The sequence below is a fragment of the Choristoneura fumiferana genome, chromosome 24 (genome assembly GCF_025370935.1).
Source record: "Choristoneura fumiferana chromosome 24, NRCan_CFum_1, whole genome shotgun sequence".
NCBI classification, from domain to species: domain Eukaryota; kingdom Metazoa; phylum Arthropoda; class Insecta; order Lepidoptera; family Tortricidae; genus Choristoneura; species Choristoneura fumiferana.
This window is the reverse complement of record NC_133495.1, coordinates 14,894,502-14,922,005: the sequence shown is the minus strand read 5'-3', so window position 1 is coordinate 14,922,005 and position 27,504 is coordinate 14,894,502. Positions and strand designations below refer to the sequence as shown.

At 39.9% G+C, this 27,504-nt stretch overlaps 1 protein-coding gene across 9 annotated transcripts in view; it reads right to left on the bottom strand.

Annotated features, from left to right (window-relative positions):
- Positions 1-27,504, bottom strand: part of LOC141441431 (uncharacterized) — a 75,839-nt gene that overhangs the window by 28,148 nt on the left and 20,187 nt on the right. For 7 of the 9 annotated variants that reach the window (XM_074106165.1, XM_074106158.1, XM_074106161.1 and 4 more), the window contains exons 2-11: positions 21,721-21,813; positions 16,356-16,509; positions 14,900-15,029; positions 13,851-14,071; positions 12,401-12,498; positions 8,323-11,955; positions 6,772-6,864; positions 5,057-5,178; positions 4,561-4,695; positions 3,590-3,671 (exon numbers count right to left, since the gene is read on the bottom strand). In XM_074106165.1, the coding sequence (XP_073962266.1) occupies positions 3,590-3,671; positions 4,561-4,695; positions 5,057-5,178; positions 6,772-6,864; positions 8,323-11,955; positions 12,401-12,498; positions 13,851-14,071; positions 14,900-15,029; positions 16,356-16,509; positions 21,721-21,796 (4,744 nt within the window). In that variant the 5' untranslated portion in view covers positions 21,797-21,813. The remainder of the gene's footprint in view (positions 1-3,589; positions 3,672-4,560; positions 4,696-5,056; positions 5,179-6,771; positions 6,865-8,322; positions 11,956-12,400; positions 12,499-13,850; positions 14,072-14,899; positions 15,030-16,355; positions 16,510-21,720; positions 21,814-27,504) is intronic. The other 2 variants (XM_074106160.1, XM_074106166.1) reach the window with 2 other exon arrangements.

The following is a 27,504-nucleotide window of genomic DNA, read 5'->3' as shown; positions in this document are numbered from 1 at the left end:
CTAGATGGCGCACTGTTGCGTGAGGTTTTTAAGTATGGCTTTCAAAGTCTGTTATTACGGGCGCGAAAACAAAGCTTAGATTAAAATCATATTTAATACACCTTAAAACCGTACCATAAAAATATCGAGCATGCCACAGTGTTGCATAGTCCCCGTTTTGTTCGGAAAAAAGGGAGGACAATGGTTTCCGAAAGACAAAACTGTCTCAAAACACAGTCATTGCCCCGGAACGCATATTTGCCACAATTAATTTCAGATATTGCAAAATATTCACAAAACTATTCTAATTATAAATAAACCCGCGTAGCTCACCCAAAAACTATGAGATTTGACATTTCGGATACCTCACGCTACACTAGCGCCTCTAGTGGCGAATTCATACGCGATAGCCCTCATTAGGTACGGCTCAATGAGCGCATGTGCGGGATAAATACAGTAATTTTTAGCCAAGTCAGGACGGGGTTCAAAGCCGGCCATTTCTTTTTATTCCATCTATAACGCATCTATACATCTAGTTAAGTAAGTCTTGGACTGTTGTAATTATTAAAAACTAGATAAAACAATCAAAATGTGTGACTTCAACGTTTACACACAGTATTACACATTCGATAATTATTGTCTAATTTACAATGGCGAATGGTTTCGTTGTGTTGAAGTGAAGAGGAAAAAGATGGGTAAAAATAAAAAAATAAAAGGTCTTACGAACTAAAGTAGAGGCCAGAAATGTTGAAAGAAACGCTGGAATTGCAAAACAGAAAAGTAGGTTAGATTTTGTAACATTGAGCATTTGCTCAACTGACTACTGGATGTGAAATAGCTTAAAAGTAGTCAGTAAATTTGAGCAACAATGCTCAGTTGATACTCGATCAAAATACCAATTGGAGCAAGAATGCTCGTTATACTATATTTACTAGCGAATTTTTAGAACAAGTCATCTCGAGCAAAAAATGCTCACTTTACTATTTTGTAACGCATGTTATAGCCAAGCCATTCTTGACATCAGCTTAACATGCCAGTGTTAGTGCACCAAGCATAACGTTACAATAATACCATGCAAGGAGACTTACCAATTTCGTAGAATCCTTGCCAAGACATATTACAAAATTAGTTTACTAAATAATTATTAAAAAAAAAGCCTGACTGCAAATTACGGCTTAAAAAACAGAATACACTAGAGCTCCGTAGACGAATTTCAGTACATCATATTTGAAATATCATCGAAGCTTTTGATGCAGAAAAATGGAACATGATGTACATAAATAAACTGCGAAAAATATGCTCCTTTTGGCTTCGCTGTAGTCTGATAAAAAAACATCGGGTAGGACGCAGTTTTTTAATTAAATAATAAACAAACAATATAACAATCACAAATAATATAAGAGACACACTTGTTTGGTTAGGGTTCGGACGGGAGGCGGGATGCGGGGTGGGGGATCGACCGTGTTTTCTAGAAACAAACATAAATTAGAGGTTACAATATGCACATATTATTATATTAATTATGACTAGCTGCCGGTCCCGAGTTCGTCTTCGATTTCATTTGGGACCAAATTACAGTTTGTCTTCCCTACCCTTTTTTAATCCGCGACGCAAAAGAGGGGTGTTATAAGTCTGTCTGTGGCACCGTAACTCTTAAATGGGTGGACCGATTTGAATGAGGTTTTTTTATTTGAAAGCAGGTTTTCTAGCGATGGTTCTTAGACATGTTTCATCAAAATCAGTTCAGCCGTTTTTGAGATATTGAACTTTGAAGTGACAACTTCCAACTTTTTGTTGGTTAGGTTATAGATAGTCAAAATTAATAATACAAATCAATATAAGCTGTACACAATGCAACCTGAAATTAATATTTTCAATCTGCAAGAACATGAAATCTAGTAGTTGTTTTGTAAACTCAGATCGTATAGTACTAAAAAATCTACTCAAACTCACTTTTGTGCATATTACAACCCCCAAAGATAAGCGTTAAAAAGCATCTACCACTTTCACTTCTAACATTTAAAACTATAAAATTGACAATTATAATTAAATCATAAGCCCGTTATCCATAAGAGCGATACGATAGTCACGCAACACTCATTCTTTTCTATGATTGGCCGAAATGATGAACCAATAAGAGGAACGAAATGTGTAAAGGCCATAGCACACAGCGATTTCAATATTACATTTTGCAGCTATGGGTTCGCATCTGTGTCGTACTACGTCTACGACAGCGAGTTAAAATAGCTGTCTCTTGCACTTGACTTCAGTATGCAAATGAAAGGGACAGGAAATGGTGAATGAGCGTCAATAATTAAAGGCTGACCAATGCCCTATTTCACGAAGCTACAAGTTACAATTTACAAGCGGTTTAACGGTATGTATTGAAAAGAGACTACCGCTTGTAAATTGTAACTTGTAGCTTCGTGAAATGGGCCGCAGGAATATAAAAAAACCTGACGCGAGGGCAGCACTTCTACGTTTTGTATTGCAACATTCTTTACACTTACTATACGATACCTACCAGCTATATTGACAACGGTGTCGGTGATGTTATTTAAAGGAATATTTTTTAATCCCTCAGTCTTTCTATGACAAATACTTTTATACATTGTGCATTATTTTCCTTCCAAGGCTATGGATAATCTTCGGCATTTTAACGCACAAAAACACAGAATAACAATTTAAAATACCACGCGCAAACAACGTTAATCTTTGACAGCAATAGACAGTTGACATTTTAATTTAGTGTTACCAGTGCAAGAAATTAGTTCTATTGGTTTTCCGCAATGTGGCGAGGTTTTTTTTATAATTCTGGTCAGCCTTTACACTTCAACTTAAGCCCAGTCACCTTATTCTTATTACATAACTAACCATCTTACATAACCAGCACTGGAAGAGGCCACTTGTGTCCTACTACAAAGAGGTATCGGTATTGTAACTGGTGATATTTACTGTCAATTTAGGTTAGGTCGAAAAATCAGGTATGACGACGAGCGAAGCGCGCGAGCCGAGCGAGCAAATCATCAGCCGGCAAAGTGCCATGACTTAATTACGCGGAAATAATTTCGCTCCTCTCAGTGCTGGCTACGTATGATGGTTATGTATGAAGAAAAAGTGGCCGAGCTACAGTTTTAAAAATATATAACTTTTAAATAAAAGCTTGTTCTATATAGCATCGCGCAATAATACTACAGATCTGTTGAATATAGAGCCGTGGATAACGCTCATTTCGAGACTTAAAGACTCGAACTCTTAAGACTCCAGAGTCTTAAAGACTCGACTATATTTAAGAATTGAATTGGCTTATTTTATGCATATGGATGCAAGAAACCATCGTTGAGTCTTTAAGCCTCGAAATGAGCATTTTTCACAACACTAATTGAATAATGTTTTTCCATTGTATTTTGTCGGATAAATTCGTATTCGTATTAGTATTAGTAGTAAGCTAGTTGAGAAAGCCAAATAAATACGAAATTTTCCGACAAAATACGACGACAAAACATTATTCATTACGTTTGTACAGTAAAGTCGCCGTATGCCAGGTCTTTAACAGACGCGCTCTCGTATAGCTGTAATGAACGACGGGCCACATTAGAAGCAGTCTTACCTATAGGCAGAGAAGCAGCCGAGTTGGGCATGGAGGAGGCGCCGCCGCCGGGCGAGGGCGGGGCTGTTAGGGTGGAAAGTGCCTGAAAAATATACGATCTCAATAAGAACTTTTCGAGAACGTTGTGATAATTAAATATCCGGAAAAAGGAATTCGTCCAGCCCTTTACCGTGGAGTAACAAACAATACGGACGAGCATTTATAATATTAGTACGGTTCGAAAGTAATCACATACAATTAAAATACCAAATAGTCACAAAAAAAAATCAGGTTACCCATGGTGTAGTCTGTTTGTATCTAATAATATTGTTGTCTTGTGTTGTGAATAATGTAATTTCACACCTCTCATTCAGAAAAGTAGCTTTTCCTCCCTGACGAGAGGCAAAGTGCAACTTTTCTGTTTGAGACTTTGCTAAGTGTTTTTTTGCAAACGCAATTTTTCGAAGTTGATAATAGGGATGTTGACTCCACCAATCAACTGACGTACTTTTTATGAGCTGTCAAAATACAATTCTCCCATAGAGTTTGAATGGAAATAGCAACATATGACGTCACTTGTTCGCACACTCAATCAACTAACTATTTATTTGTTTTAAAGCAACAAAAATCTAATTTTGCAGTTAATCGAAAATAAATCTGGTTTTCAGGGCTAAAATAAAGCGTTTTTTTACTGGAATCGTGTCTTCGAATTATTTTTTAATGGTGTCAACATCCCTATTGTAAAACCACGCCATGTTTTATACTGGTTGCTCTTTAATTATATTTAGAATATTTTTATTTAAATTTTCGTCATACTCGGTGTGAAAAGTTGTATATGTCACTCGGGAGCAAAATTATTTTCATCTTGGGCGTTAACACTTGAATTCCTCATTACGCTCAGGATTCCGCCCTCGCCGTAAATACATAATTTTGCTTCTCTGTGACACAAATAACTATTTCTTTCTTTCTTTCTAGGTATTACAGTTATTCACCATCTGCGAGCTGGAAGGGTCGAGGTGCGCAGGCGCCAGGTCGACGGAGCCGCACTTGTTGTTGGACTTCTTCTTGCGCAGACCGAACTTGCGCCGGTCCTTCTTCACGTTCGGAGAGGCGCCCTCTAGCGACACCTGCCGGAAGTTGGAATAAAACAAATATAAATTTAAAAACATCTCTTTCAAGTCGCACTACGTGCGCCAAGGTCCGCATAATTTTGGCAAGTCATGTAATGTTTGTCAGAAAAAAGCGAAAGGTAAAGTCGTGACATTGTCATCTTCAATTTGTGCGCAGGAGCGTTGTTTTCGCTTGACACCACCAGAGGGTGTCAACAGCGCCATCTAGAGATTTTTTCAAAGAATGAAAAAAAAACTTTGGACCCATTTCTTTCGTTTTCTGACAAACAAATGACATTTTGTTCATCAGAAAACCCTTCTAGCGCCGAATGCCAGCGCCCAGCCCTTCCGTTCTTCCTCCTATCCTTAGTGCACTCACGTCAGTGTCATGATGCAACTGCTGCTGTAATTCCAACGCATCCAGCAGCCGTTGCAGCTGCTGCACCGACAACTGCGCTTGTCCGAGCTCGCGCGATGCACTCTCCAGCGGCCCGCCAGACTCTGTGGAAAACACTTAGCATTAGAGAAGATTGCAATGGGATATAAATATAAAACATCATTACCTTCAACCCTTTTCCAGGCATAGTTGGACGACTGGATGGCCAAGTGGTTATAATACCTGACTACGAAGCTTGAGGTCCCAGGTTTAAATTTGCAGGGCCTGGAAAAGGGTAAGCTTCCAATATTTCGACGTAAACCTAAAGCTGTTCAATAAACGTGCGTATTATCTAAACCATGTCGATTACCGATAACCTCGACGGATGGCAGTAGCCCAAAGGTTCCACGCTGGTACGCCTCTGTGCTAGTAATTGTCATGTTGACATCCCATACATTTTCCAAAGAAATCACAGCGATATTGATTATGAAAAGGTTTCACCCTGATACGCGATTCAGTTTCCTCAACTGCACCTACATAAATTTCGGTTGCTAAAAATTTATTAAAGAGGACATTTAACAAGTTTGAGTTCCCGTAAACGACTAAAGAAGTGATTCCATAATAAAGCAAGAAAGAAAATACCCTACAAGATAGCACAATTAAGGAACGGCCACACCGCTGCTTAAAAACGGCGACGGTACGGAATCGCAGTGACTCATCGTATGCGCACCGTTATTTTGCTTAAAATACGGGCCGTAAACGTCTGGATTTTAGTCTAACAAAAGTAGTGACGTTTACGGGACGTCACTGCGATTCCGCATCGTCAGCGTATTTGAAGCCGCGGTGTGGAGGGCATGCGATAAAAACGGTGCGCATACGGTGCGTCACTGCGATTCCGTGCCGTCACCGTTTTTTAAGCAGCGGTAAGGCCGCTCCTTAGAGCACAACGACGGAAAACACAGTTTCAAGCATGCAAACAAATACACAACGCGAGGGCAATAGGGAATTATGCATAGAACAAACTTTCTTCTAAATAATAAGGGTTTCTTGACAGGCGAAATATCGCTCTAATAAATTCTTCCACATCTCGGTTTGTCAATTAATAAAGTAGGTACAAGGTGCGACCAAACCGCTGCTTAAAAAACGGTGACGGCACGGACGGCACCGTATGCGCACCATTTTTATCGCATGCTCTCCACACCGCTGCTTAAAATACGGAATCGCAGTGACGTGCCGTAAACGTCGGGTCTTTACCGAACAAAAGTCGTGACGTTTACGGCAAGTCACTGCGATTCCGCACCGTTTGCGTATTTTAAGCAGCGGTGTGGAAAGCATGCAAAAAAAAACGGTGCGCATACGGTGCGTCACTGCGATTCCGTACCGTCGCCGTTTTTTAAGCAGCGGTTTGGTCACACCTATATTTGATTAGTAGAGCGGTTAGAGTTCAATACCATTCTTTATTATGTAGGCACATACATTAAAAATATGTATCTTAAAATTTATTTGGAATATTTCTGCACATGGGTTCTCAAATTTTTTTCGCAAATGATTCACTTATTCGTTCAAGGCGAGGCGGTGCTGGTCGGGTGCCTGGTGGCTGTTATCAGCTGTAACCTTTAAGGGTTTTCAGAAATGCGGACCTAACCATGTGCCGAAATATGCAACTCGCATTCAGGCATTTCTTGGTCGACATATCGCGCTCCCAGTACCACACTTACCTATGATCCAGCTAGCCAGCCGGCCGCCCGGCGTGCCTGACACGAAGCCGGCCTGCGGGCCGCGAATAGGCGGCGCTGTAGGGCTAATCAGCCCTACGAACCAAACAGACAGTCGGTGGGGGGAGTGCTATGGACCAGTGCGGCCAAAGCCGGATAGATTAAGTTTTATCAGCTGTTCGATCAAAAACACGCCAATTCAAAAGTTGTCGAAGACGTGTTTTGAAAGTGATCTGAGTGATGTATGTTTTATACAAGATAAAGTCTAGAATTTAGGTACTAAGATTTAGTTTCTGAACTAATGCTCCCATCACTAGTCAATTCATCAAATTTTAATCTAGGTATTTCAATACAGGCAGTTTGATCACAATGGCCACAAACTTTACCTGAATAGACTTTACTGATAACAATTAAGTTAAGTTAAGCCCTATTATTTTGTGCACAGGTATTTTATCTCAGTTTCAAAAAATTCGAATACTATGGTCTTGTCTAGGACACTTTGTTCAACCGCTCGACCAAGTATTTCTCTGATGTTTTGAAAAATGTGGCAAAAAGCCTTCCAAAGGGTGGTATACTTTTACAGATACTTATTGGGCATCTGATGAATTAATGAATTGTGTATTTTAATGTAGTCCATAACACTCATAAAGGAATTGTGCAGGAGGGGAAGAGATAGCTACAGAATTAGCTTAAAACTAGTATTACAAGAAACATAAGAGAATCATTGTATTAAATAAAAATAATATGAACTTGACACTGGTGTCATCATCTTTGGAAAAGAATATTAAGATAATAAGATAAGATAATTTTTTCAATAATTTCACTTAATTATAGCTACTTTTTTAGATTCTCTTATGTTTCTGATAAAAGAATGTAAGATAGCAAAAGACGAAACTTCATGTTCATTGAGTTCTGTTTAGAAAACTTTGGAAAATTTGCTAAAATATATGGCTGTTCTCCAACTGATCAACGAATGACTGAATACTGAAAAGAACACATTTTGACTTTAAACTAAAGAGAAACAGTTATCTACTCATAATTTCACTGATGATATCGAGTTACTTTAATGCAAATATCGTCTTTTGCCATTCAATTTGTATCATAAAAGACTAAAAAGATAGATCTTGCCTAATATACGTGCTAACTACAAGGTGGACCGAGACTAAGGGAAGAAACTCAATAGGCCAGAAAAAATGACATTCTACGGGTCCTGCTCTAATGTTACGTTTAAGAAAGAGTAAGGGAGCTAAATACCTTCATCTAAGTCATAAATTTAGAAGCCTAATTCCCACAACGAGTAAGGCAAACTAATGTGATAGTTGATGTTCACGAAATATAATTAATTTGCACATGATAATATAATGAAGCTACTAATTGATTTCCAATCTAGCTAAGCCTAAACTAGATTCTATGTAAATCAAGTCTTATAAAGCAAAAGTTTTGCTAAACAGTACAATAAGTCTGTACCAACAGACCTACTGCTCATAGGTTTAAAGACTAATAATGCAATGTGACGAATTTTGGATTTCAAAACTACTTGGAGGAAGGACTAACCAGAGGAAAAGGAGGGAACACTGGTACATCTGTATATCGTTTTCAAATCATCGCTCTTCGCTTTATTTTCTGTGAGCACGCTGGAGTCCGTGACCGACCCCGACCGTGCGAACTTACATCTGGTCTTCGGAAACAACTGAAACACTCTAAAGTCCTTCTCGAAACAGTTCGCGTGCCTGTTTAATTTCTTCTCTGTTTGACATTGCGCTGACACTTTCAACGAAGACGACAGCAGCTTTATCTGCTTTATAAGATCCTGCCGGATTTTAGAGGAATGTTTCTTTTTAAACTTCTTCGGAACTACGATCTCGTTATCCGCTTTCTTTACTTTATCTTCAGGAACTGGTTTTGCGAAATTCAGAATTTCATTGTTGCAAAAGCACTTTATTACAGTGCTGATTGCACATTCCTGAGTAAGTTTGTTGCACCACTCTTGGATAGAAATGGCTTGGTCCTTACGTATTGCAGTGTTTTCGATGCTCATGGTCAAACATGTCGTGTAAGATGTTTGCGTTTCAATAGATTTTTCTTTGGACATGTCTGGATTCGAAGGACCATGCTCGATCTGTTTACATTGCTTACTTTGCTGAATAGGCAGTTCTTTGGCGCTGACTGATTTGTCTACAACGTTATTAGAGGCCGCTAGGACACTGGTATTCACCGCAATCTGAACAGCCTCTATCACACCATGATGATAACTGCCAGGGAAAACAGAGGAGTCATATTGCGTCACACCATCAAACATCAGTTTCTTTTCGTTCAGATTATCTTTACAATTTTTTCCCAAAAGATAAAGATTAGCTGAGTCTTGGTTAGTATTTGTTTCGTCGTAACGTTTCTTCAACTTTACATACATGCTGCTTATTTCTTTATAAAAGTCTGGTAGATTCTTAGATAGAAGTGTCAAGTTTTCTAGGAGAAGAAGAATGAATCGTTCATTTATGATGCCCGGTGGTTCCTTTTGGAATACGGTCAAGCCATCAGGAGGTTTAGGAAAACTTGGATGAGGGGAGTCAGTCCTGGATATGTTCAGTTGTCTCTTGCTATTCCCTTGTAACTTAATTTTTTTCTTCAGCGAAGATATTAGGAAGCATTGGGCATTGTCGTTACTGTCAATAGATAATTTTGAAGGAGATAAATGTGGGTAAATTTCACTGCTTTGAATTGAGAAGTTGAAGGATCCGCTTCCATGCAAAGTTTCATGGTTACCTTTGGACGTAGCGTCGCTAGTGCTTAGGTAAGGTTTCAACTCTATCTGGTCTTTTGGATCAAACCCAAGGAAAGGAGCCTGCGTATTAATGAAATGCAGCTCAGCTTGTTTGGAGGAACCTGTTACTTGTCGCGGCCATGGTGTTGCAGCTTTGACTTGAGACTGCTTTGGATGATCATTCGAAAACTTCAAGCTCAAATGTTTGCGTTTCCACTCGCCATACTCAGCTGGTTTTTCTTTCAATTTAATTTTCACTGTTATCATTCTAGCAGAGGCGGCGTCATTGATCATTGAAATGCGATGGAGGTCGTACTTTGAAAGATCTATTACAACTGAATTGTCTTCTTTGACTTCGTAAATATGATTTTTGCTAGTAGAATTTCTAGATCGTTTTAAATCACGTACTATAGTGTCCTTGCCACCCTCATGCGCAGTATCTTTTTTTTGTGTCCTGGAATCTTGAACTCTGCTTTCAGTAAATACTGTTGTGATTTCGTCCAGCATTTCTTGTAAATACAACTGGCCAGGGTCAATACTGTCATGTTTATTCTGATCGTCATCTGCGAACGAAGGTTTAGAGACTTCGACGTTAGGGCGGGCGGTGACACTTTTAGATATTTTCTTTATCACAGATTCGGTCTGAACACCGTCGCTAGGCAAGGCGTCACCAATAGTCTTGCACGACTTAGAAGTGTCACTGGACCGTGAACTGCTTGAATTGTGTTTACTGCTCTCATTACAAAGCACATCTAGATACATGTGTAGGAACTCTTTAGCCATTTCTGGGGGCATCTCCGTCTCGCTAATGAGGCGGTTGATAGTGTCTTGTATTGCAGGTAACTCCGTCGATTCATCGGATCTTTGACGCTTCTCTTCGCTTACTTTGTGCACTCCTGATTTCTTTGACATTTTACTTAGATTATTAATTAAGGTTTTCGTTATCTTTATATCGTTTTCTTTGCTTTGCATGTTTTGCCTTTGCATGCTTTGTACAGTCTCGCATAAATAGACAGTGTTTTTCATTAATCTCTCTAATTCTTGTATGCGACGTTCTTTTTCGAAGCTGTCTGTGTCTCCTTTCGGACTTTTAGGATCCGGGCTTGTTTCTTTCTCACATGAACATTTCTTTCCCTTCGGTTTGCTTTTCGTGCTCAGAGTAGTATTCTCACATTTCCTCACCTCAATGCGCTTCTCGAACACCTGGGTTTCTTTAGTGGCACTATTTATAAATTCGCTTGATATCATAGCATCTTTAGTGAAATGTTTATGAGACTGTTTCGGAACTGATTTAGTTTTCTGCAAAGCCAGTTTTATCTTTTCACTTCCAGTGTTCCTTAAGTAAAAATCCAATAGTGATCTGAATAAGAATGTGACAGGGTGGCATCCCGATTGACACTGCGTAACATTGTACAGTTCCTTAACAACCTGATTAACGTAACCCTTAAATTTGCTATCGGGGGATTCACTTTTCATTCGGTTATTGATTTCGCCTTCCATATGATTATCGAATATACTGAGTATAAGTTTTTCAGTAATACCGTCATATTCGGAAGGGGACATAACGTCTTGTATGGACTTGTTCTGTGTAGGATAAGAGAGGTCACAGAGAACGCCTCTATTTACCTTGTCTTGCCTCTCGCTCTCATTTTCATTCAGCTTATACTTAGCAAGCAACATGCACTTGCTGATCGGTCTTTTTAAAAGTGGTTCAGGAATGGAGTTCCTATACTTCACAACATTAGTAGACTTCTTGCTTCTTTTCATGGCCCATTCTTCTTCGTCTCCGTTTTCGCGAGTGCGATTTTTGCGCGAAAAGAAGAACAAAGTCGTCTGACTCTTGTCACCGAACGTTAGATGTTTGCGAACGGATTGTACAGAGATTTGCGGTGCTTTTGAGGAACTGGCGCTTGACGGGCTTTGAGAAACTTTATTAGAAGGATTTAAGTTACACTCGCCTATAAAAGATGACATGAAATTGGACACCGTGCGTTTGAAGCCATCTTGTGCGGATGACCTCTTGGGTTCCATGCTCTTCAAGGCCCGTATGTCTAAGTTGGTGCTGTGTATTTGTTCTTCGTCGTTGTTTAACGAAGAGTTTCGAGAAGGCTGTGTGGTGCTCTCTTTGTATTGTATTCTTTTTTCTATACAGCACATGGAGCATAGGCTGCCATTTTGAACGGTCGTGGGTGTTTTCAGTTTTCTATCGATTTTTTCGACGTCGATCGTTTCGAGGTTTATGTTGAGTCCGCTGCTTTGCTCGGAATTTTCTTTTATGCTATTATGTGACTTGTTTTCGATAACCGATGATTGGATACGACTGGTTGGGAGGTAGAAGGTTGGGGATTCTTTTATTTTTGTGTCGGGGCTACATTGAGACGTATTTGTCAGGGTCGAGAAGGTTTCCGCGCTGGAGTGGGATATACCTAAAGGGAGGATGAAAAAAAGGATTGTACAAAAAATAATAATCAATCTAGGCCGGGGGGATTTGAAGCGGTTCCAAACTTGGTAGAAACCTCACCTTCTGTCTGTAGCGGAATGTGCAGTAGTTTGAAATAGATTTTGACTGCTTTAAAACAAAGCACTGCCATTTTCATTTATAAAAAACACTTCTAAGTTACTAGAAACACAAATTATAAAACATTTAATCCCTGAAACTCTGAAAATGGGCAAAATCACAAAAACCCAAACTAAAAAAAATATTGCAGGTACCCAACTCACAAGACCATCCCAAACATACATTATAAAACTGAACACAGTTACCGTCTTTTTCTATGAAACTGTATATAACGGTGGGTAGAAAGAGACAGCGGGCGAGATTGATGGTGCGCAGGTCTTGAGAGTGAGACCAGGAATCGATTGTGTACTCACGTGATGATGTATCGGTGGGCGGAAGTTCGTCCAAGGGTGCATGGATTTTAGGCACGGATTCACGAGCGCCGAAAGTCAGAAGATGCTGGCGGTACAAACTGAAAATGAGACCAACAAAGTTTTTATATCCTACAATTTTATGAATGAGAAGTCTGAGTATGTATGATTGACATTATTTCACGGTAAAACGGCTGGCGGAAATTTGGTACCTATGTAGATAGCTTTATTATCCTTTTTTTTAAACAGAAAACGGCTTGCTTTTCACCAGAATCACTGATGGTAAGCAAACATCTGAACTAAGATCGAGCACGCTAGCCTGATAAACGCCCTAGGTTTGATTTGATTTATAGCAAAAGATAATACATAATAAGCTTACGTTTGATCATAATCATTGTATTTTTAGTATTTTTTTAAGTTCCGGAGTGGCGACCGCACACCGAAAGATGAAATATTGGTAGTGCTCCGGTGGGGACGGCTGATCCGGTAAAGCCCATTTTTTGCGGGTAGCACAAAATAGATCGTCGGGAAAGACCTGCGTCTAGAAGTGGCTGAAATCATGATGATGATCTATAGGAATCATTGGGTTTTTAGGGGTACGCGGACACGGCTTATCACCAGCTAGACTGACACAATAAAAAATCGTTTTGGTTCAGATAGCCGCTATGCGCTTAGAGAAGCGGCAGAAACGGAAGCACGTTGATAAAAGAGCAGTCTTCTGGAAAGTCCATGATCCACCGTACATTAGTCCTTTCAGTTGCGTTCAGTGAGGTTAGGCACTCTCATGGTAACGCTGGTGCTAGCGGGCGGTTCGGGTGCAGCTAGTGCCGCTCTGGCATTGGATCAATGAGGGCTATCGCGTATGAATTCGCCGCTAGAGGCGCTAGTGTAGCGTGAGGTCTCCGAAATGTCACATCTCATAGTTGTTGGGTGAGCTACGCGGGTTTATTTATAATTAGAATAATTTTGTGAATATTTTGCATTACCTGAAATTAATTATGGCAATTATATACGGGGCAATGAATGTCTGTGTTTTGAGACAGTTTTGTGTTTCGGAAACTTTTGTCCTCCCTTTTTTTCCGAACAAAACGAGACTACGCAACACTTTGGTTTGCTCGACATTTATGGTACGGTTTTAATGTGTATTAAATATGATTTTAATCTAAACTTTGTTTTCACGCGCGTAATAACAGACTTTGAAAGCCACACTAAAAACCTCACGCAACAGTGGCGCCATCTAGAAAGACAAAAAACGATAGCCCTCATTGCAGCTAGCATTGCCTACCCTGAAATTGAACCAATGCACGCTGCTATGGCGCTCAACACTTTCACTGCATGCCACTGGTCCTTGTACCTCGTCTGAATCCTCGACGCTCTGACAACAGTCCTACTAAGAACAACTCTTTTGGACACTGGTTATTATTAAGAAGCTAACAATAATAGGTACACTCACCGATGCGCCTTCAGAACGTTTAACCAGGTCCGGAAAACATCAGGCGTCTTCGCTCGGAGGTGGTATATGAACTCATCGGCGTCTATGTCGATGCGTCGGCGACGCGGTTTAGCCGAGATGACGGACAGACCGACGTCCAGCGAGCCGTGCAGACGGCCGCGCGCGACATCTGTCGGGGAGCGCGCGTAGACCAGTATACCGCCGTCTACTACGAAGAATCGCTGAAAAAAATGCGAATTGCTTATTATAATATACTATAGGGTCTTACACAACTGTTATTAGGTCGTTTTAACATTAGCAATAAACTTTTTGAAACAGTAAAAAGTTTTTTGAACGTTTAAAGCAACTGTTTTAAAGAATTTTGTATTTGACTATAAAAATGACCTTTTAAATTTACTAAAAACATTCCATTATGGGCGTTATTTGATTGTGCGCGCGAATGTCAGAAACGTTAGACAATTTTTTTTTTTATTCGACTGGATGGCAAACGAGCAAGTGAGTCTCCTGATGGTAAGAGATCACCACCGCCCATAAACATCTGCAACACCAGGGGTAGTGCAGATGCGTTGCCAACCTAGAGGCCTAAGATGGGATACCTCAAGTGCCAGTAATTTCGCCGGCTGTCTTACTCTCCAAGCCGAAACACAACAAGTGCAATCACTGCTGCTTCACGGCAGGATTAGCGAGCAAGATGGTGACCGTAGTACAAGGTCCTACCACCTGCAACAATACGGCCTCAGGTCCCTGTTTTGTATTGGTTATATGTATAACATCCCTTTGCCACTTGTGTAATCCATGCAACCCCAGTTGGTCTTCCTTTACTTTGTCCCGTTCCTTGATTGGCCAGGGCCCACTCACGCTTGTTGTGCAGGTACCATCAGCCAAATAAGTGGTCTATCATTTATTTAACAAATACCTATCAAATAAATATGTCGCTAAAGTCGAACTTTCAAAGTGACAGACACGTCTATTGGCATTATTGTATGCAAACGCATCTGGCCTGTACCCGTTGACCTGTGTACCCTACCTCCTTGTGAGCTGGCCCTTACCTTGTGCCAACCTTTGAGCGGCCATTTGCGCTTCTTGTGCAGGTATCCGTTGAACACCTCTGGCCGCCGCTCGAACCGCTGCCCATCCTTCAACCCTTCCAGCACCTCCCATTCGCTCCCGCGCCGCCGGCTGTGTACAAACAAACAAACATTTTTAGGTCACTTGAAGCTTGTGGTAGAAACTTTGGGAAGTGTCGTACTTTGATTTCTTTAAATTCACATACCCCGATGATCCTCAGTTTCACTTTTATGTTGACGATAGACTCATTTCTTTTGAGCACTATCTAAATTTGCAGAAAGTGTTTTTTAAATCAGCAAGGGAAGTTTAGGGTTTATTTTGCAAACATTTACTAATTTACGCTTTTAGACCTGAGACACATTACGCCTTTCGGAACGCGGGCTTTGATTAATGATTACACTGGTTCGATTTAAAGAGCTAAGAGCTCCGAAGTTGGTGCACACTAGCACACTTGTCTATGCGCGCTACTAGGGACGTCTTTATTTTCGAAATACGCGTTTCCAAAGCGAACTATTTTAAAAGCCCACTGTGTACCGCTTCTTGGGCCACTGGATCAGTCGAAGACCTGTACCGTTGGTGCGCCAATTAGCACACGATTAAGTCTTGGAGAGCACTAACCTGAGCGTTTCCTGAGTCTCCTTACACTGCGAGTCCATTTCAGAGCGTGTGGCGCGATTGAAGCTTGCCGATGAAGGCGGAGCGGATGACGTGCTGTGTGACTGAAAAATTAACCCTAAATGTGTTGACCCATACGTCTGAGTATGTGTCCGAATTGTATGTCCTTAGCTGACGGTGCTGTGCCATGTTCTGCCCTAAGTGTGTTTGGAGTTGCCGTTCGCGAGACCAAGTGGAACTGTGTTGACTGTGAGTGGGTGAGTTGGCGTTTTCTCAGCTGACTAGGCATTGTCAACGACCGGTCACTATCATGCAACATAACCTTCTACGTCGCGCCTTACCGCTGCGTGTCTAAACTGTAGCATATGCTGAGCCGATGAGCTGCTGTGCAACTAGTTGTGTACCTGAAGTATCGTAGGAGTAAGTTGGTTCGTATTTTGGTAGCTATCTGCGTGTATTGAGAGTTCACTGGCCCGTATTTTGGCAACAAGCAGCCCGTGGTCTACTTTGAAAGATTTTTTATATGATAGGGGGCAAACAACACTGGACGAGGCAGGTCACTTGATGGAAAACAATCACCGCCGCCCATGCACTCCCATAACATAAGTTCAAATGGAGGCCCTTTGAGGAAAGAGTACGCTCGTTTTTGAAGATCCCTAAGTTGTACCGGTCCGGAAATACTGGCGCTGCATGCTGATTCCAAAGTTGAAACTTTGTGTGAAAAATTGTAGTAGACGGGCGCTATTGATGAGGTGGTGAGGGTGGAAAGGTATTCGAAGTGCGATGGAGGAAATTGGTTAGCTGGGTTGTTTGTTGGCTCACCCGCGCGTCTTGCCGCTCCGGGGCGGCGGCGGCGCGGGGCGGCGCTCCCCGCTGTCCGCGGACAGCGAAGCGGTCTCCCCGGAGCAGTCCGAGTCGGAGGGCGCCCGCCGCAGCGCGGCCGCGCGGCCCGCCGCGCCGCGTCTGCGCTCGCCTGCTGGTTATGAAACAACTATATTAGAACCCATGCTCTTGGGTCCTTATTACACTTGCGATTTGCAGGCGAGTTGGAAGCGAGACGAGTTCGCTGCAAGCGCGTAATTATTTCGTTGCATACTCGCGGGAAAATCAGGATGGGGTGTCCCGCAAATAGCAAGTGTAATAAGGCCCACAATAGGCCACATTCCTAAAATACACATATAATTAGTGCGTTGGTGAATTAGTCCTTGCCTATCTTCAAGTCTATGCTTAGGGAGCACTATCTGTCGTCTTGCGTGTGAATGTTATAACTGTTAATTTATTTATGAGTATGTTGTTAATGTTGTTATGTGTCTACCTATCTATTTAGATTTGTTGTGTATGTGTACTGTATAAATGGTTATGTATTTTTGATATTGCTGTAATGTAATGTAAATTCACCATCTGCTAAAATTTATTCCTTACTTCTCCATCCATTCCATTGTAAAGGATGCCTGGAAGAGATCGCTCTGAAGCGATAAGGCCGCCTATTGCCTACCTCAGAACTCAGAAAGTCTCTGTGTATACTCGAATACCTGTTTTTTCTGTACTGCTTGCTATGTATTGGTGTGCAATAAAGAGTTATTGTATTGTATTGTTGATAAGATTTCAAAACAAAATCGGAGTCGTATTTTTTCTATTGTCAATCAACCTGACGTGCCCCCCCCCCCCCGAACATTAACGAGCTTCATCTGTGTCATTTGTTGCTTGATTTTGAAATAAAAAATACAAAAGATTCCAAAAACCAATATTAGTTTCTTGTTTTGTTTTTCTTGTAGTTATTTAATTTTAAAATGATTCATTTGAATTTAAAAACTATGACGTATGCGTAATGCGTACCAAGATGTACTTTATTCTGTGAGGATTAGAATTAGAATTCTTCACAGTCTGCGAGTGGATTATATACGGAATTCAATTTGAACCCGCAACCTCACATAATGACATTGACAGTGTCAACCTTGAGTGTCATTCTTTGTTTTGCAGCGAACATTGACACCAGCTAATTAGTAATTAAATAACAGTTTACCACTTCACATCTTCATGTTTACACAAAAAAATGCTGATGCTCAATATACGCATACAGATCAGATCAACTTCATGTAATAAGCATGGGTGTGGCAGAACTTAAAGTAATTTAAAAAAGTGGAAAATTGTATGAAAAAATATCGAAACTGATTTCTAGTAATTAAGTACATATTCAAAAAAGTAATAAAAACCATTGTTTTTTTTATAAACTCCCAATTAATGGCTGTTTTTCTATTAGCCGGCCCGGCACCGGCACGGCGGTAGGCACAAATAATATTTCTCTATAACAATGTTTATCGAGTGTCTTAAAATGTCATTACGATACGACACGGTTCTGTGGTGGTCTAGCATCAAATCGATTGACTGTACAGTCAACGGCAAAAAGATGGACACGGCCAAAGTTACAAAAATATGTACAGTCACCAGCATTAATATCTGCCACAGCGGAGAGTGCAAAAATATCTGACACGTCCTTCCGGCTCTAGAAATAGAGTCGTATCAGATATTTATGCACGCTTGTTGTGTCAGATATTGGTGCTGGTGACTGTACATTCAAGTGCAAAAATAAGTATCTATTCGAACCACTCAAAAATATGTATACTACGGCCTTATTGCGTCGAAATAAGAGTGTGGTACTTATTTTTGAAACTTTGAATAAGTTCATATTTTTACACTTGACTGTAAACAAGACTTAATATTCAGATCGTGTACATATTTATTTTTGACGACCAGATGGCCTAGTGGTTAGGGAACCTGACTACGAAGCTTGAGGTCCCGGGTTCGATTCCCGTGTCGGGGCAGATATTTGTATGAAGCATACGAATGTTTGTTCTCGGGTCTTGGGTGTTTAATATGTATTTAAGTATGTATCTATCGAAAGAGTTTTGCCTCCTGAACATGAGAAAATATTTATTATAATTGATTTCTCCATATTAAAAAAAATACAAAAATTGAAAAAAATATGTCTGAAACTGCCAGCACTACAACAGAATAGATATGTTTCCTTTGCCTTTATCACCAGAAAAAGGAGCTGTCATAATTTTGATATATGGTCCCTGACTTTAGCCTGTCCGAACGGACGAACTATTAAAAAAAAAATCTCTATGCAACGTCTACGTCAGATTTACGTGATCTTTTTTTTAAGAGACTAGACAAAAGTAATGGATCTATTGTGTCGTAGTTTTGGAGTAAGCCCTTTTAGAATAAGCACATCTTAAAAAAATTGAAATAAATTAATTAATAGTTGTAGCGAAATTTTAAAAATATCAGCGTTTTTCTCTTTCCAAACAGAATACAGAGAACGAATCAAATTATAGTCTTAGAAATATGAAATCTTGTCAATTATATTTATCCGTTCATTAGTACCCATAACACAAGCTTTGCTAAGCTTACTTTGGGACTAGGTCAATTGGTGTGAATTGTCCCGTAATATTTATTTATTTATATATTTTTGTAACTTTGTTGACTGTACTAACTCCGAACATGTACACCGCTCGAAACAGTGGTACAGTCATAACTTGTTATCTGTCATCAATGAGTTCTACTGAAACCATAATATTACAGATTACATAGTGCAGATCAACTAAGTCAGGGTACTTACACGTACATGGTGTAGGTACGTCGTTTCTCCACATGGCCCACCCCCCCCCCCCTAGATAGTAATCAAAAATGGCTCCACGTACCCCCACGATCGAACTCTCCCCCCCAAAGATAGTAATAAAATTGGCTGTTGGAGAAACTAAGTTTATTTATATTTCAATTTATATTTCAATTGTCATCATAATATAATGTATATTATTTATTTCAATAAAGTAACAAGTATAGGTAAGAATCATCTTGCCAACGAAAATACAAACTGAAACTAACAACAACAAATAACAAACAAGTAAGTAACAAATTTGGAGTTGAAATAAAAAATACAAAAATACTCCAAAAACCAATCTTAATCATCTTGCCAGTCTTGCAGTCACCAAGTAAAAGTTGTCGCGAACCCCCTACCGTCGAATAGCGAACACCTAGGGGTTCGCGTACCCCACTTTGAGAATCCCTGAACTAAGTAACAAAGGTAAGTACTATTAGATCAAATGGTTGTATTCATGGAAATCATAAATATATAGAATTTAAATGATATCTAACTTTTTCAAGGCTGTCCAAAGCACGTTTCGCGGGGCGTATGCGACTATCATGTATAATGACTAAAAAAAAAAACTGGCCAAGTGCGATCTAGTCCTTTCTTGAGAGTGATTTTAGATGGTTACTGGCACAGACAGATAGACCAAGATTTTCAGACTTTACTTATTCAAGTTCAAATTCAAATCATTTATTCAGTAAAACTTTTACACGTCATTTTTAGGGTTCCGTAGCAAAAATGGCAAAAACGGAACCCTTATAGTTTCGCCATGTCTGTCTGTTTGTCCGTCCGCGGCTTTGCTCAGGGACTATTAAAGCTAGAAAGCTGTAATTTTGCACGAATATATATGTAAACTATGCCGCCAAATGTGCAATAAAAAATATATTTTTTTGAGTACCTCCCTTAGACGGAAAGTGAGGGTGTTTTTTTTTTCTCATCCAACCTTGTAGTGTGGGGTATCGTTGGAAAACGATACGTTGAAAAGACCTATGTCTTTTAACCCTTTAGTGGGTAACGGCAAGATATTTGCCGTCATACGACTCAGATATTTTATTTTTTTCTCAATGAACGTGTTGTTAGTTAATATAACTTTTGGTTCGCATAAGAGAACATACTCGTACCAATTTACGAAAAAAAGAATAGCAGATAAACGTTATTCCAACCCATGTTAAATGATGATTCTTAGGCCTGAACTTAGATTTTTAACTATTCCTTACAATTGAACAAAAATGTTTGTAAATAAAATTTTGTTTGCTGGATTTATCCGATAGTCACAATTCTCTACTTTCAGAGACAAGATTGGCGATATAAAGTTTAAAGAAAAAAAATCTGTTATTTGATAATTTTAAAAAATTAAGACGGCAATATATTTGCCACTATCCGTTAAGTGTCTGGTGTTTATTAAAGGAAAGGTGGGTTAGGCTACAATTGTTATTGATTTATATATGGAGCAATAGCTTAATTCAATACTTCAAATTTGCCTTTTACCTTTATTGCTGAAAGAATTCAGTTTTAAGTTAAATAAAGGTTTTAATTATTTCTTATCATCTATTGGTTTTTAATTTATTTATTTTAGATACGTCGTGCCACCCGTAGTTCCCCAGGCAAACTGACATGACGGTCTTGTCACTTAATGCCCTTGGCTGATAGCGGCAAACATATTGCCGTCTCATAATTCGGAAACCCTGCAATAATATATACATTTCTCTTTCTCAAAAATCATAAAAAAATCATTCATGCTGTGCGTATCGTTAAAGTTCTCGATTCATTGCTTTAAAAAAATAATGGTCAAAGGGTTAAAACCATTAGAGGGTTGCTAAACGATTTTTCGATTCATTTTTTTTTTGCACAATATTCAACTTTAAAGTGCAAATTTTCATTAAAATCGAGCGTCCCCCCCTCTAAAATCTAAACCGGTGGGTGGAAAAATTTGAAAAAAATCAGGATGGTAGTAAGTATATCAAACTTACAAGGAAAACTATAACGGTTAAGTTTTCTTGAGAATTATTAGTAGTTTATGAGTAAATAGCAGCCTAAGTCATAAAATATACCTAAACTTGGAATATTCCGTACAAAATACGAAATCCTTAGAAAAATATTACTTAATTTTTTCGTAATGGCTACGGAATCCTATCTTGGGCGTGTCCGACACGCTCTTGGCCGGTTTTTTAAACTACCAGCGCTTTCAGAAATTTCATATTGGTTGTGTTATAAGAGTTACCCTCATACCAAGGAAAACCGGGAAATGCCCTATAGTTTTTTCGGTTACCTACAGCTATTTGTATAGAAACAACTTTATAGTGAAAGTTACATTATGCCAAAAATATATTCATCATCATCATGTCAGCCGAAAGACGTCCACTGCTGGACATAGGCCTCCCCCAAGACCTCCTCACTCAGACCGGTCTTGTGCTTTCCGCATCCAACGCGCTCCCGCGATCCTCCATCTTGTTGGAGGCCTACCGACAGCTCGTCTCCCGGTCCGCGGGCGCAAAAAAATATTACGAACGAATTATACTACTTCCCGATACTCACGTTTGGTGTCGCTAGTGGGCTCGCCGGCGTGTTTCAAACCCAGCGCCGACATGTCACCGCTACACGCGCCGGACATAAGCCATTTCAGCTTTGCTGCAGACAAACAGACAACAGTTTAGTACAGTAGTTCCCAAACTTATTTTTCTCGTGGACCACTTTCAAAATTTTACTGGTTTCGGTAGACCCCCTGCTGCTACATTTCTACCACATTCTTAAAGTCACCAAAAAATAAAAATTGTGTTGGTGTGTCTGAACAAGCATTAAGCATTGTCGGGCGGATAGCGCTTTGCAAGTCTGTACATGTACACGAAATTTTACGTAATATCGAATACGCAAGTTTGGACAAGTAACAGTCGCTTGCCTTATTAAAATATTATCTGCTTAGTTAGGTACTTAAAACAATGCCCTTATAAAAACTATGCTTACATTTTTGCTCTTTACTATCAAAAGCAGATAAATTTTCGCGGACCCCCATTAACATCTTATGGACCCCCATTTTTTGTTCACGCCTACGTAGACCCCCAGCAAGTCTCCCGTGGACCCCTGGGGGTCCACCTGGACCACTTTGGGAATCACTGGTTTAGTACCACCATAATGTAACAATAGAGGTAAGAAGACGTAGAGAGCTCCTGACTAATATTAATTTATTGAATCAGGCGTTACTTTGCGGAGGCCCATATCAATGAACACCTTCCTTACTAATGTTAAGTATTATTAAGCCAAGCTTATCTTTAGACGACCAGATGGCCTAGTGGTTAGAGAACCTGACTACGAAGCTTGAGGTCCCGGGTTCGATTCCGGTGTCGGGGCAGATATTTGTATGAAAAATACGAATGTTTGTTCTCGGGTCTTGGGTGTTTACTATGTATTTAAGTATGTATCTATCTATCTATATAATTATATTTATCCGTTGCTTAGTACCCATAACACAAGCTTTGCTAAGCTTACTTTGGGACTAGGTCAGTTGGTGTAAATTGTCCCGTGATATTTTTTTTTTTTTTATGTAATGCAACTTGCACGATTTTTCTTGTAAGTCCAAACTCGGCTTTATAAACGCGAAAGCAACTTTCTATGCCAGTCTGTTACTTCTTTACTCGCTCGCATCGGTCGCTACTGCTGGACCGATTTAGATGACATTAGGTACTCGTATGTACGAACGAGTAGACAGTTTGAGACCGTGGCATTAAGGACATTGGATAAGATACATTGTCAAATTGAATCATCATCATCATCATCATCTCAGCCGTAGGACGTCCACTGTTGGACATAGGCCTCCCCCACAGACCTCCAGTTGCTTCGGTTGGAAGCGGCCTGCATCCACCGTACACCTGCGGCTTTAACCAGGTCATCCGTCCATCTTGTTGGTGGACGTCCTACGCTGCGCTTGCCGATCCGCGGCCTCCACCCGAGAAGTTTTCGGCCCCAACGGCCATCCGTTCTCCGTGCTATATGGCCCGCCCATTGCCACTTCAACGAGCTGATTCGCTTGGCTATGTCGGTGACCCTTGTTCTTCTACGTATCTCTTCAATTGAATGTTGATCCCTAATTCAGATTTAACACAGGGCATCTACTGGCACTGTTTAGCTACTTGCCCTTTCAACGTATTTAGTAATTATGTGAGCTCAACCTAACCCCATTTAGTTTGTAATACTAACCCCTACGGAGTAGTGACATACCGCGACAGCCATAATGAAGCCCTACCCAACTTAAATAAACTACATTCTCAACAACACATTTCCAACAACATTTCCTGAAAATTGGGTAGTTTTCTGGGTAAAAATAATATAATTATATTTACTCCGTCAATTAGATTATCCGAAAGTATTGAACACGTACACGAACACGTTAGTATCATTTCGTCTAAAAAAGCGACTGGTCTAAGTAGCAAGTGGACTAAGAAGCAACTGGTCTAAGTAGCAAGTGGTCTAAGAAGCAACTGGTCTAAGTAGCAAGTGGTCTAAAAAGCAGCTGGTCTAAGTAGCAACTGGTCTAAATAGCAAGTGGTTTAAGTAGCAAGTGGTCTAAGAAGCAACTGGTCTAAGTAGCAAGTGGTCTAAGAAGCAACTGGTCTAAGTAGCAAGTGGTCTAAAAAGCAGCTGGTCTAAGTAGCAAATGGTCTTAAGAAGCAACTGGTCTAAGTAGCAAGTGGTCTAACAAGCAACTGGTCTAAGTAGCAAGTGGTCTAAAAAGCAACTGGTCTAAGTAGCAAGTGGTCTAAAGAAGCAACTGGTCTAAGTAGCAAGTGGTCCAAAAAGCAACTAGTCCTCCCAACCAGTTTTGTGACACCGATATCGCTAGTGCTGCTGCTTAAGTAGCATAGTAGAAATAAGCAACCTGAGATATGTATGCATAGGAAAAATTCGTGTCTAAATTCCTGTCCAGCAGTGGTGTAGGTGTTATAGCACGCAGCACGGATTGCTGAGGACCTGGATTCGATTTCCAGTGCTGGTCTCTTTTTCTGGTTTTTCTGTGCATCCATGTCTCAGTTTGTATTTTCGATATGGTTTCACGGGATACCCGTAAAAGTAACAAATTTGGAGTTGAAATAAAAAATACAAAAAGACTCCAAAAAACCAATCATAAACGAGCGGTTTTAGCACACCGTCTCTTTCTCAAGCGATACTGTGGAGAGAGACGGCGGGCTAAACCTCAACGACTTGCGGAAAATATAGACCAAAGAATTCAACACGCTTCGCTTGTTCGTTAAATTGACTGTGTTCAATTGTTTTTAGTGTTACCGAGGTACTCGGGTAGGTACTTCATTAGTATTTAGTCACTAATGAATGTGGTTCCCAAGCGAAAATAATTAAACTTTCATCGCACTTGCTCTTAAGGGGCTAACAGAGGTTTTCATCGATTTTTGACAAGTTTTGAATCGTATCTCCTACTTTTGCACTACAGATAGAATTATAAGTCAAATGGCTATCGTATTTTGAAAAAATGAATGCCTAATTATGTATGATTTTATTAAACATTGTCTGAAAAAACACTTATTTCGTATCTCTATTGACGTGAAAGATCTAACATATATGGATCTACATATTTGGATTCGCCTTTGACGTCTCTAAAAACTGGTCGAGGGTTTTCATTTGAAACTAATTAACACAAAAGTTATGGCCTGAAAACCAGTTTTTTGGCCTAAAATTGTTCAACTTTTGATGCCAAATATCTCCAAGACAATGAACTTTGAAGTAATATGGGATACTATATTGCTTAAAGCCGTTGTTGTTAATACAATAAGCTACAAAAAACATTAAAAAACTAAGGAATTTAGATCGAAGGTCATTGGGGCATGGGGTCCCCTTAAATAGCTCTCTAACAAGCAGGCTAACTTGTATGATAATTTTTATGATGTTTTTATTTGGATACTGGTTTGGATAAGTTATTTAACTAAATGTAAACAAACTTCAGCTGCTAGTACATTCAAGGTTTTTATACATTTTACTTGTCTATCATTGTAATACAAACTAGACTAGTGTATTTCAATACAGAAATGTAAATGTTTTGTTAGATGAATGGGGGAATTTCAATATTTAACACACCAATTGACGTTGTTTTGTTTACATTTAGTTAAATCTGTCCAAACCAAGTATAATTTTATTGTACTAATTATTATAAACGCGAAAGTTAGTGAGTATGTGTGTGTGTGTGTATGTTTGTTACTCCTTCACGGTGAAACAGCTGGACGGCTTTGGATGAAATTTAGTATGAAGATAGCTGGACATCTGGAATCTGGAATAACACATCATCATCATCCCAGCCTATATACGTCCCACTGCTGGGCACAGGCCTCCTCTCAGAATGAGAGGGCTTGGGCCGTAGTTCCCACGCGGGCCCAGTGCGGATTGGGAACTTCACACACACCATTGAATTGCTTCGCAGGTTTGTGCAGGTTTCCTCACGATGTTTTCCTTCACCGTAAAGCTCGTGGTAAATTTCAAATGTAATTTCGCACATGAATTTCGAAGAAACTCAGAGGTGCGGGCCGGGGTTTGAACCCACGATCCTCTGCTTGAGAGGCCATAGGTCAAACCACTCGGCCACCACGGCTGACACACATAACAACAAACTGACACATAGGCTACTTTTTTATCCCGATATTCCAGGAGGCGCAGGATTCACAGGATCGGTATAAAATCTCGAAACCTCTTTAGCTGGGTATAGTATAGAGTTATGAAACTACAAGTACGATGAAACTTTTTGGGTATTCTCACGGAAATTTACAAAAATTCTGGACTTTCAGTTCAACTGCCAGCAGAGGCTTCGCACGCTTATATCATTAGATCTGTACCCTTAGGGGCTGTTTCACCATCCATTGATTAGTGTTAACTGGCGGTTAGGTGTGATGCCGTCTCTATTTGTTTTGTTCGAATAGACAGAGACGGCATCAGATTCGCAACCGCAAACGTTCCGCTAGAGGCGCTGTTCGTGTTTCCATACAAATTGAGATTTTAACGCGAACGCGATCGAGATGTATTTTGTAACCGAAAACTTACACTAAGGGTACTGTACCACTACCATGAGTTTACAGTGACCGTACTCGATAGCGACGGCGTAAATTATTTGTAGAGGCGCTGTACAATTCTCCATACAAATAGTTTACGTCGTCGCTATCGATCGATATCGAGTACGGGCATTGTAAACTCATGGTAGTGGTACAGGATCTAATGATTCGCGTGCGAAGCCCCTGGTAAAAACTAATTATGGATAAATGAACTTTGCACTGCTGTAAATAAAACCTGCGGGCCTTTTCTCCTGGCATTACCTACCCCAAGGGCTATAATAGTTATTTGTGTCACAAGGGAGCAAAATGGTGTATTTACGGCGAGGGCGTAAATTGAATCCAGAATGTAGCGAAGGATTCTACAATCCTAAGCGTAATGAGGGATTCAAGTGTTAGCGCCCAAGATGAAAATAATTTTGCTCCCGAGTGGCTCATACAACTTTTCACACCGAGCATTAATAAACTTGAAAAAAAAAAATTCTTAATATTATTAAAGAACAACCAGCATAGAAAATGGCGTGGCTTTACAATTATCAACTTCAAAATATGGCATTTGCAATAAAACACTTAGAAAAGCCTTGAAGAGAAAAGTTGCACTTTGCTCCCTCTCGTCAGGGAGGAAAAGTTACTTTTCTGAAGGAGAAGTGTGAAAAGGTTTATTTTTTATTTGTAGCAGCACGTATTTCCCGATATAGTAACAGGTTCAAATGCAAGCATAGACACATAAATGGGCTCGAAAAACAACCCTCCTTCTGGTAATCGGGTAAAAAAAGACCCGAATCGCAGTTAGTTGCCACACGCGCTAAAGTATGCATGCCTACTCAATAATGTACCGCATTTTGGGCGGGTAAATCAATCAGGAAGGAACCTCTTTCATTGGGTATTACCGTGGCAACTCTTGTGTGTTGAGCCCTCCTGGGTGTTAAGGTCAGATAATTTTTCCGTCGTCATCGAATGGATTTCCATTAGATTTTTTCCCAAATGATTTTATCCTATCATGGTTTTTTTTTAAGTGTTATGTTTTTGACGCGTATGTATGTCTATTCCTATGTCCTCGTAACTACTCAACGGCTGAACCGATTTTGATAAATAATACGTCATTGGATTCGTCTTAATGACGGAGTGACAATGGGTAGGTACATGAAATTCTTGAAAAATCTAAATGGCGGATTTTTGGCGCCAAATTGTAAATGTTTTTTATTCAAACCTATCGAGTGCGGTATCAAATGAAAGCTAATAATTAGCCCATTATAAATATGTACAGGTTATGAATCGTTTT